Raw genomic sequence first — 11920 nt, forward strand, 5'->3', positions numbered from 1 at the left:
TCCAGAAACTGCAAATCAAGTTCTTGATCTTATTAAATCCCCTCCAGCTCATTAGCCATACAAGGAGCTGGAGAGGCGGTTGCTCAAACTTTTTGCACTTGATTATTACCTAAGGTATGGAGCTTTTTCCAGTCTGCCTCTCTCAGGAGACATGAAACCTTCCAAGCTCATGTAAAGCATGTTAGCTCTCCTTCCAGATGATCACAAACCCTGTTTCTTTCTCCGTGGAGGCTTTCTCAAACGTGTACCAGCCGACACTGGAGCTCACCTTCTTAGGGAAGACTTCAGCAACCCCATCTTCCTAGCTATCAAGGCCGACGAGATCTACCAGAGTAGAGTGTCCTCGTCTTTGGCTTTTGATGTCTTTTGATGTCTCCAACACCTCTGATGAGCAGTTTCAAACCAACCCAATCAAACCCTTGTCCTATTCTAGCCAACCCTGCCATTCAGCAACTCCACATGCCAGTAACCAGCATGACAGCCTTTCTCAATCACCAACCCTCTGTTACTATCATCGTTCTTTGGGTTCTCAGGCAAAGAAATGCATCTCCCTGTTCCTGGTTGAGAAACTAGTTGACCGGCAGGAGGATGTGCGTTCCCTCCCTGTTGGTTCCCCTGTTCCTTCTCCACTCATATATCTCTAGGACTCCCTCAGTTCCATGAGATTTCTAGTCGATTCTGGAGCTTTGATCTCAATTTTTCCAGCTCCACTTTCTACCTCAAAGTCCGGTGTTAGCCTGGTTACAGCAGATAGTTCGTTGCTCTCATGTTCTAGATCACAGATTATCCCTCTATGGTTCGGTAAACACTTGTTTGATTGGCCTTTCCAACTAGCTCCAGTAGCAGTACCTATACTGGGAGCAGATTTCCTGAGCAAGCACAATAACCTCCTTGACGTGGCTAACCAGAGGGTTTTCAGTTCTGATTCTCCATGACTGCTCCGTCCATCAACCTTCCAATTTCTCTGAGTCTTTCTTCAGCCAGCCCCAGCGAAAACCTTCTGGCCCACCCAAAGTGTATCTCTGACTTTCTCTAGGAGTTTCCAGACGTTGTGTCATCGGATGGATTCCCAGCTTCTAATCCTCGTCACAGAGTTAGTCATTATCTTCTTACACAGCCTTGTCCTCCAGTCATTGCTAAACCTTGTTGCCTCAATCCAGAGAAGTTAGCTACGGCTATGGCTGAGTTTGCTGCCATGGAGGAAGCAGGAATTGTGCGAAGGTCAAATACTCCCTGGTCCTCTTTGTTACACATGGTTGAGAAGAAAATTTTCGTTCATTTTCGCGAAAATTTCCGTTAAAATTTTTTTGCGAAATTTGTTCGAAATTTTCGACCTTCAAATTTTTTAATTTTTGTTAAAACTTTTGGTTTAAGAATTGTTTAATTGAAATCAAAGTTGACAACTAAATTTGCTGATTTTAACATCCCTAACACAAAGCAGCTGTAGCAGAAATATTTAATTAAAATTTAACTCTCAGAGATTATTTACCCACGATTTACATCAAACATGATTTTTAAATGTTCAGTTGAACACACTATACTAGATGAACAGTATTTACACATACCAACAATTTGCATATTAATTTACAGCATGAGACTTAAGAAACAAAAGCTTTAAACTTATTTTTCTTTGCCAAATCATTGAATATACTATTAACGAAATATTTTCAAGATAAAAAATCCAACTTCAATTCCTTCAGATCCTGCTGGGCAATGTTTGTCTAATATAGGCTGGAGGGAGGGGGTGCTCCCTCCCCCCTCCCTATGATTTTGCCCTTACTAGTTGAGATAGGGGAGTGTAATACATGTCCTTAGTCTAACTTTTCAAGGCCTTCTCATTTAAAAAAACAAGACCTCTAACTTTAATGGTTATGGGGAGTGAGGGTTTTAGATAAGTTTAAGAAGTATGTCGGAAAAATGTTAAAAAATAATTATTTTTAATTTTGAAAAATACTAACATATGACACATATTGCATTTTTCAGGGGTTTTTCAAATTTATAAATGTTTTACTGTCCTCCATCCTACCCTATGCAATAAAAAAAACATTTTGCCAAACGTATTTTTCTCAACTATGATGTTGAAAAAGTGAAGAAGTTTCAGTGTTCAAATGCTAGCCGTTTTAAAGTTATTTAGAAAAACCACAGGGGTGGAGTCTCCGGCCCCCCAGCCTTGACTTGATAGGGTAAGGGGTCATTGTGAGCGCTTCTTTTGTCTGATTAATAAAAAACTAAGTTAAGTCCTGCCATAAAAATGTTTGTAAATAAAGTTTTAAGCTGTAAAAACATTTGTTTCTTTTGTAATAAATATCATTCTTATCTTAATTTATCTTAAGTATCATAAATTAGAAAGCAGTTAAAATAATCCTGTATGTGAATAAACAGCTTATAACTTATTTTGCCATTTTCTGATTAAAATGCTTAAATCCACCTTGCACCGTTTAAATATTTATTTTAAAAAAAGATTAGACATTTAAAATATTTTAAACTCATTCAGATTTTGCCTTTTTTTGGGTAAATCAAATCACAATGTAAGCCAGAAAGAATTTCGTCAAAATATATTTTGACAGGTATAATAATATATAATAATATTCAACTTGAAACACTAAGTTCAGAAACGTTAAATTCGTAAAAATCGGATGTTTGTCCGAGTATCAAAAAAAAAATTTTTTAACCTAAAATAATACAATTTTTTAAATATCGAAAAACGGAAAAGTTTGAAGACGCATCTTATGCAAATCAAACGACCTTCAAATATGATCTCTGTTTTTTTCAGTTTGGATTATTTTTTTTAGAAATTTTGCTTCTTCTGTACAATTTTTTGGAGAGTCCAAGCTTTTCACTGGAGACCCTCAGATTATCATTGGAGACTCCAGCTTTTCATTTAGACCCAAGATTTTCGTTGCCGACCCCCAGATTTTCATTGGAGACCCAAATAAATTTATTGGAAACTCGAGATTTTCTTTGAGAACCCCCAAATTTTCATTGGAGACTCCAATATTTTCATTGGAGACTCCAATATTTTCATTGGAGACTCCAATATTTTCATTGGACACCCAGGATTTTCGTTAGAGACTTCCAGATTTAAATTGAGGACCCCAGATTTTGGATGGAGACCCCCAGATTATCATTGGTGACCACCAGCCGAGCTTTAAATCGATATCCCATATTTTCGTGGCAGACTTCCAGACATTTATTGAAGACCCCCAGATTTTCATTAGAAATCACCAAGATTTTCAGTGGAGACCTCCAAGATTTGAATTGGAGACCCTTATATTTTATTGGAGACCCCAGATTTTCGTTGGAAACCCCAAGGAAAATCTGGGGTCTCAAATGAACTTATTTGGGTGTCTCCAATGTAGATCTGGGGGTCTGCAACGGAAACATGGGGTCTCAATGAAAAGCTGGCGGTACTCCAACTGTTACTTAGAAAATTTTTAAATCGTATTTCCAGATGTTTATATTTTAAACTTTCTTTCTGAAAGTTTTCAAGAAAAAATGTTGAACACAGTTTTTCTCCTCCTCTGCTCTTTGCAAGGTAACAATTTAAAAACATTAGACATTTAAAATTTTTTCAAGTGCACTTTAAAAGAGACAGTAAAAGGCATTATTTTAAATAGCCATTCCGATTTACAACGGTACCCTTTAGAGTTACTGTTTTTCCATGCCAAAATAAATAATCGTCAAATGCAGTAAATTCTGTAAAATTCACTTGCGGATTTTTGTAAAAAGGGAAAATCTTTCTACTTGATTACTTAATTTAGGGCTAAAGACAGTCTTTTTGAATTGGACAAGTATTGCTTTAAATTGGGGGTTACTTCTATCTAATTGTTAAAAACTACTCGATACTGAAGAACGTAGCATCAATACAGATTTAGAAAGATGCAACATTCAACTCGGATCGTAAACAAATCAATTTAATTTCAAACAAATCCTTCAGATATTACACACAATAATCATCGATAATTTTTCGACATGCTCGTATTAAGTTGATTTTTCATAATATATTTTATTTTTTATGATCTGATGGTTACCTTTGAAGCCATTTATTTCTGTTTCGAGGATTTTTGATAATGAAGACGACATTTTCAAATTTTCCAAGAATGTTCGGAAATTCAGCGCAAGGGAAATATTATTTTGAAAAAAATCAAAATATTATGAAAAATTAACAAAATACGAATGTGTCGAAAAATAAACAATGACTATTGTTTTTATTTGTAATATCTGAATGATTTGTTTGGAATCAGATTGATCATTTTACGATCCGAGTTGAATGTTGCAACTTTCTGAATTTGTATGTACGCTGCGTTCTTCAATATGAGTAGCTGTTAGCAATTTTCTCCTTAAAGACGCAACAGATAGAAGTAAGATCAGTAGCGATTAAAAGTGCTTATTTTTCGCCGTAAGCCTTTACCCCTTTCTTTCTCGCAAACACTCCCTTTAAATTGGGGGTTACTTGAGATTACGTTAATGGTCCCTTTAAAAATGAAAGATTGCAATTGAACAGATAGTGACATAATAAGCTTTTTTTTGGTTTTGCAGGGAAAAGACATTTTATTTTATTATCAAACACAGTTTACCCCTCAGATCGAACATTAAATAAACCATTAAGCATGGTCAAAACAATGTTGGAAATAAATTAAAGATATTCTTCAATTTTATTAAAACTAAAGACTAAAGGATATTATAAAATTACTTTATTAATTTATTACTAATTAATTAATTCTATTTTAATTGATACAAATATTTTTAATCTATCTGAGATCTACCAAGAAATATATCTATTTCATCTATATCAACTCTGCAAAGAAATATATCTATTTCATCTATATCAACTCTACCAAGAAATATATCTATTTCATCTTTATCAACTCTGCAAAGAAATATATCTATTTCATCTATATCAGCTCTGCAAAGAAATATATCTATTTCATCTATTTCAACTCTACCAAGAAATATATCTATTTCATCTATATCAACTCTGCAAAGAAATATATCTATTTCATCTATATCAACTCTGACAAGAAATATATCTATTTCATTTATTTCAACTCTACCAAGAAATATATCTATTTCATCTATATCAACTCTACAAAGAAATATATCTATTTCATGTATATCAACTCTGCAAAGAAATATATCTATTTCATCTATATCAACTCTGCAAAGAATATATCTATTTCATGTATATCAACTCTGCAAAGAAATATATCTATTTCATGTATATCAACTCTACCAAGAAATATATTTTACCAATGTTCTAATTGCACTTGTTTACAGAAATTACTGCAGAGGTTTCAACAAATTCATCAAGAGATCTATCAGATATAGCAACGCCAATGCCAGCAGCAACAACAGCAATAGTAGTAGCATCAGCGAAAGACATGGTAGAAGGCACATGTAATAGAACAGACTCACGAAATGTTCTATGGACTGAACAGTATGGAAAGATGGCCACGCAGAATTGTCGTGCAATTCCTGTTCAGCAAGCTTTTTGGTTCTGTGATGAATTGCTTAAAGAGTTTAACACCACAGAACCAGACAGATCTTATTGTACTGATCTCTGGATAGATGATATAGAAACAATGGACAGTGCTGAAGCCAAAGCGGAAGCAATATATCAAGAACTTTATACTTTTGGTAATTCAGCCCTAGGAGGTACTATTTCAAAACTTGGAGACATTCTTCTAACTATTCTAAATTCAAGTAGAAGTGAAAATATAGAAGACCCATATTTCTCAAACAATATTATTATCTCAATAAACAAAGTGTTTGAGTCCTCAACTGGATGGAAAGAAATTACAGACTTGGAAACAAAAAGCAAAGCAATGACTAACTACCTTCAAGCCTTGGACTTTACAGGATTTATCAAGGCAGAAAAAGAAACTTCATCGGTTTCTACCTGGACATTGGATTTATCCAGAATACAAATATTTGTGGAAAAGACCAATTTACTTGTTCATGGTTTGCAGAGTTGCTTTGATTTTGATCATGGTTCCATATGTGTTGACAATTTTCAGGTACCATACCCTTTTTTATGTAATCCTAAATTACTTAATCAGAGTAAATCTACAATGTTATTTTTTACCATGACCATTCTGCAGACAAACTAAAAACATATTTAAACCCGTAATTGTTTTGCACCAATATCCAAAAATTAATTACAGAAAATGTAATATCTTTGATTGGTTCATAACATGCATGGTGCAATGTAGTAACCTCACGCAATTGCTTAATAATGTCAAAATTTTAATTAGGAAAATGAAGAAAATATATTTGTTGCAACTGCTGTTAAAACATTGAAAGAAGAAGAAGATGACTCATCAATATTTCCAAGTTTTTTACCAGGAATGTGGCCGGGACTTAATCTTCTTATCTAAAATGAGATGGAAAATCTTTTTGTTAATCTGCAGATTATTTAAATTTTTATTTTATATCCAGGAGAGTGTCTAAAATTCAACCAATCAGAGTGTCATTTTCAGAAACCACACAGCCAATCAGAAGTAGGAAAATTGATCAGAATCCAGCAGGGATATCCAAAGAGTATTTAGTAGAAAATCAAAAGTGTCCATAGTGGATAGAGGATAAAGAGATTAAGTGAATAAAATTTAGAGTATCCAACACAATAGTTTCCAGCCATGCAAATATTTTATCTACAACAAACCGATGGCGAACAAATAATGTCCAGAATTATTCGCCACTGGCACATATTGTTGGTTTAAATGTTTCCTTGGCAGTTCTTTCCACATAATAAATAAATTAGAAAAAAGCCAGAGCTTTTCTGCAGACTCTCTGCCTTTCTTTCGCCTCATGTGGCAGTTAAACCTTCCTCTGTTCTGTTCTTTGTAACGGCTGCCAATCTTTTCAGCTCTAATTGGGCTGGTCCTACTCTTGTAATAAATATTGTGCAAAATGATAATCTGTAAATTTGCAGTACCTTGTACATTATTAATGATCAATGTTTGTACATAAAAAAACCCATTTATTCATTTGAACTGCATTCTAAATGAATACGTAGCATGGTTAGCTAAATTATGTAATAAATATGATGTATATCTTAAATTGCAACTATTTCTAACTGTTCTGTAATACCATGATTTGCATTAATCATGTGGTATAGATAAGGATGTAGGAATTATAATTAAATCTATTAATTCAACTTGTAACCTATAAAGAAACACAAAGATTTAGATAAAATATTAAAAGATTCAATGAGAACCGGATTATACTGCAGAAGCAAGAAAGAAGGAATTTACTCATGAAAGCTTAAAGATGGATGAAAATAAGATATTAAATCTAAAGAAACATCAAGAACAAGAGAAGAAGAATCGAGATCAGAAGAAGCATCAGGATCAAGAGAAACATCAAGAGCAACACTACATAATGATAAATATTCTGAATGTAAACACAGAGGAACAAACACCTAGAGAGGAAACGAAGTCGGAAGATATAAACCAAGAAACGATGAATTAGGAACGAGAATCAGATTATTACATTAAAGAAAGTAAGAAGAAATTTATTCATGAAAGCTTCAAGATAGATGAAAACAAGATGTTAAACCAAAACAAAAATCGAAAGAGGAAGCTGTCAATCTGTTTGAATTTTCGGATCTGACGTCAGTGCTAATGACATCCTTTAAATGTTACACTAAGCTAAACATGTTGGATATAAACACATAAAAACAAATTTCTAGAGCAGAAACAAGTTCTGAAGAAAGAAATCAAGATCATGAGATACGCAGAAAACAAGAGAAAAGAAGAGAGATGGAAGTACCAAGGAAGCTATCAAAAGAGAGAAAGGAAAATTTAAGAAAGAATATTAAAAACAGGGAATGATGTGCAGAACTATTTGTATTAAAAACCCATAGCTATGTTTAGAACAAATGCAGAGTTAGACAAGCACAGCAAGGACATTAAGGAAGCATATAAGGTTCCAGATAATCAACCAGTGAGTTTAGAGAGACAACCAGCTGATAAGATTAAGAGCAAGTCTTACAGTTGTGGAAACAGGTTCCAAACCCCATACTCTTCCAGCTCTATATGAGCACAATGTTAATAAGAATAGCGGTGTAGAAGAGATCCAGCAGGGATTAATTATGAGGAAAAAAAGGTAAGAGATGATGGTACCAGAACGAGACAGAAAGAGTGCTATTAGAGCCTACCAGCAAGAATGATAACAGACTAGTAACAGTCAGTTTCAACCAAGAACCAAACCAAGATCATCAGTCACAGAGAAAACATATAACTAGAAGCATTGCAACAGTTTCAAAATGATGTCACACATATTAATATTGTAATCGGGGTTTGACTGGCAAGTTTTGAGTTTGGAGAATCCCCCAGCCTTAAAAGTACTCCACCACCTTGAAGGATGTGATGATCAGCCTAGAAACGCACACATATGCTTTCTCCAATGAAATCTGTTGATGTTAGAGAAAATCTAGACCTCATCCCTGCACTTAGTTATATGGACCAATACAAAAAGTAAATGCTTCAGGAAGTGTTAAGAGATCAAGATATTGGTAGTTGTGAGCAGTGGCTCAGTGTAAAAAATGGTCAAGATTATTTGCATCCAATAGAGAACAGATCGGGATTGTTTGTCAGATGTACGGGTCACTGTGTCTTTGAATATATGTGTGTGGCTACCAAGGTTCCCTTAGCAGAGATATAAATTGTGTTTGTGCCACACCTGTAAAAACCCATGGATCTATTTTCTGTGACGATCTAGATAGCCTGACTAAAACAGTACATCCTACATGAAATCATCCCACCAGAAAATCCTGTTCTCACTGTGCGTTATGGAAGAATAGATCTGTTCATCTAATATGCTTGGAAATGTCTTCAACATGGAACCCATGATCAGTAATGCACAAACCAGGGGATTAGAATTGTTAAACAATCTCAACCCATTAGGATTTATCATAAGGGACTTCAGCATAATCAAGGAGTTTATATTGATCAGCCTCACCATCAAGTATCTTGCCATCCTGGTATCATGTACTATGGCCGTCCTGATGTTTGGTCTCTCACTCTCACCATTGCAGCTCTCATCAACAGGATCACGTTGGACTGGGGCAGGCTCCGTAACATGATTGGCCTTAATCATGTGGTACAGATTAGGACGTAGGATTTGTATTATGTTTATTAATTTAACTTGTAACCTATAAACCTTAAATACAAATAAGTTAGAATCAGAATTTTGCTTTGATTACAGTTTAGAGTAATTGTACCCCTGTTGAAATATTGAGGTTGAGATCCTGCCTCAGGATAGGGTAAAGATCAATAAAGGGCTTGACAGATAGCCAATGCTTGTTTCCCTGTATGGCATTTAGAGCCTGAGTAATAGCTTGTTTGATAGCTACTGAGAAGGCGCCCAGTGATAGTGATGTTGAAAGTTCAGAGGATTGTGGTCCAGTGGATTGTGGCATTTACTACACTCTCCTGCCTCCACATAGAGAGAGCATTGGACTAATGAAAATTATAGAGAGATTGCATAGTCTAGTCTACAGTCAGCACTGGACTCTTTCCTCTTTCGACTCTGGTCTGGTCTCTAGTCTCTGTAGACACTATGGACTGGACCCTCGCCTCTCTGGACTCTGGTCTCTCAGGACTCTTGCCTCTGGACTGTGGATGAGGGCTTGTGGGTCAAGATGATTTCACACATCTCCAGTGATGGTTGGCTCCATACATACCCTCATTATCCTCCGGCCCCCCTCCTTCTAGGAGCAGAAGGGAGTTGGTCCCTCGTTTTCAAGGCTTTTTGGGTAACTGCCCTCTTCAAGCAGTAGCTGAGTATTTATAGACTGGCCAGCTAAGGGAGGGGGGATATTACTTCCACAGGGAAAAGCGTACTTGGGCAGCATTTGATAGGGCTAACTATTAATTATGATAACGTCAACCAAGGAAAGCATGAAGTTAGAATTAAATATCCTTTGCCAATATCTATGGTAAGTATTATATTTCAAATATATTTTATGCTTTTTTAATCTGTTTAAAAATATATTTGGCTGGTCTGTCTGTTTGTTTCAAATAATAGTCAAAACAGTTCTGGTTTTTGAACAATCAAATTTAAAAATTTAGCATGGCAAAAATTATGACTTTTGTTAATTTAAAAAATCCACAAATTTAAATAGAAAAGGCAACTTAAAAAAACCAACAGTTAGACGTTAAAAGTTAAACTTAAAGAGAGATGCAAAGTAAGTGCCCTGAAAGCTTAGTATATATCTATATTATGATAAGACTGTTACTGCTACTGACTGTGTATACTGGAATACTTCGTCTAGTGTCTGGTCTACAGTTGGATGTAAGGTTAGTTCCTATTTTAAGAAAAAAATTTTCTTTAAAATAAACTTTTATAAAGGTTAAACTAATTTTTGTATAATAACTTAGAAGGAGCCTGATGTATATTATGCATCATGTGTTTGCGATCATTTAACTAACTTTGGTGTCGTATATAATTTGGAAAGTGATGCGACAGTAACAGAAGGCACATGTTCAAGAAATGACTCAAGAGGTTTTCTATGGAATGGAATGCATGGGGAGTTTGCCTTTAAAACTTGTTTTACAGAAGGCCGGAATGCAGGCTCTTCTGTCAAACTAAAACATGCCTTTTGGTTTTGTGATGCAAGCCTTGGAGATTTCAACACCTCTGAACCTGATAGATCTACCTGCTCTGACCCCTGGCTAGATGATGTAGAAGATATGTTAAATAGTGACTCATCTGCTTTTAACATATCGGAAGCAATACATTATGGTCTCAAAAATTCGATAGATGGCTCTCCCCCAGTCGGTGGAAACATATTAAAGCTTGGTCAAATTCTTCAACAACTTCTCGAATTAAGAAACACAGAAGAAAACAGCACAAACAATTTAGAATTCACAAATTATCTCATCTTTTCTATAAATACAGTTTTTAACTCCTCTGTTGGATGGATTGAAATCTCAGATTTGGGTACAAGAAATCAACTTGTGACAAATTATCTTCAAGCTTTGGACTACACTGGATACCTCTATGCAATAAAGGATAATAGCTCTAATACCTTTACAGAGAAAAAGTTTGAATTTTCTAAAATACACCTAATTTCAAGAAAAGTGAAAACCAATAATACTCAATGCTTTATTTTCGACTTTGGGTCGATTTGTTTTTCTTTGAAGGAATTTCAGGTAAGTTGTATATGTAAACAACTATTATTACAATCATATATCATAAACAAAAAATTGTCAGGGCTGGTAAAATTATATTATTGAAATGTTTTGTTGTGGGAATGTAATCTTTACAAGAAATGGTTACCAAACTTATTTCTACTAATTTTGTGCACTAATTATTAAAAAAAGATCACCTATCAAACTTTTATTTTCATACTGTCTGTTTTTGTGTTTGTTTGTATTAAATAAATGTCAAAACAGCTGAACCAATCTTGTCCACATTTTTGTGGGACCTCACATGACAGGAGGAAGGTTTATGGATGATCAAAACTTCAAAGTTCACGCCTAGAGAGCCTAGTTATAAAAGTTATAAAAAAGTGAGCATTTGATAATACTAATTTCTCCTCATTTGAAATTCCATAAAATATTCTTTAGGAACCTGATAATAAAGATTTTGATGTTTTCGTTGCAACAATGATTAGAACAAAAGAGGACCAAGGACCACCTATAATTCCAAAAAACATGCCAGGCAAGAGGGATTTTTATTTTGAACATTTGAGAGATATTTCTTCTTTCCATTCAGAGTTTCTACAATCCTAACATAGTAAATACATTTATTACTGGGATGTAGACAATATTAATTCTACAATCCTAACATAGTAAATACATTTAATACTGGGATGTTGACAATATTAATTCTACAATCCTAACATAGTAAATACATTTAATACTGGGATGTTGACAATATTAATTCTACAATCTTAAGATAGTAAATACATTTA

At 34.5% G+C, this 11920-nt stretch overlaps 1 protein-coding gene across 1 annotated transcript; it reads left to right on the forward strand.

Annotated features, from left to right (window-relative positions):
* The first annotated feature begins 3381 nt into the window (after nucleotides 1-3381).
* Nucleotides 3382-6461, forward strand: LOC111698683 (uncharacterized). Its single transcript, XM_023469082.1, has 2 exons — nucleotides 3382-3535; nucleotides 5278-6461. Exons 1-2 carry the CDS (start codon nucleotides 3496-3498, stop codon nucleotides 6108-6110), a joined length of 873 nt encoding a protein of 290 aa, XP_023324850.1. The 5' UTR covers nucleotides 3382-3495; the 3' UTR covers nucleotides 6111-6461.
* Nucleotides 6462-11920: the final 5459 nt, after the last annotated feature.

Source organism: Eurytemora carolleeae, unplaced genomic scaffold (assembly GCF_000591075.1).
Source record: "Eurytemora carolleeae unplaced genomic scaffold, Eaff_2.0 scaffold258, whole genome shotgun sequence".
In the NCBI taxonomy this organism is placed as follows: domain Eukaryota; kingdom Metazoa; phylum Arthropoda; class Copepoda; order Calanoida; family Temoridae; genus Eurytemora; species Eurytemora carolleeae.

Excerpts from the sequence above, each read along its gene's own strand:
- LOC111698683 (XM_023469082.1), top strand. The coding sequence starts at position 3,496 with ATGTTGAACACAGTTTTTCTCCTCCTCTGCTCTTTGCAAG. Across the intron at positions 3,536-5,277 it reads CCTCCTCTGCTCTTTGCAAG|AAATTACTGCAGAGGTTTCA; the intron begins GTAACAATTTAA and ends ACTTGTTTACAG.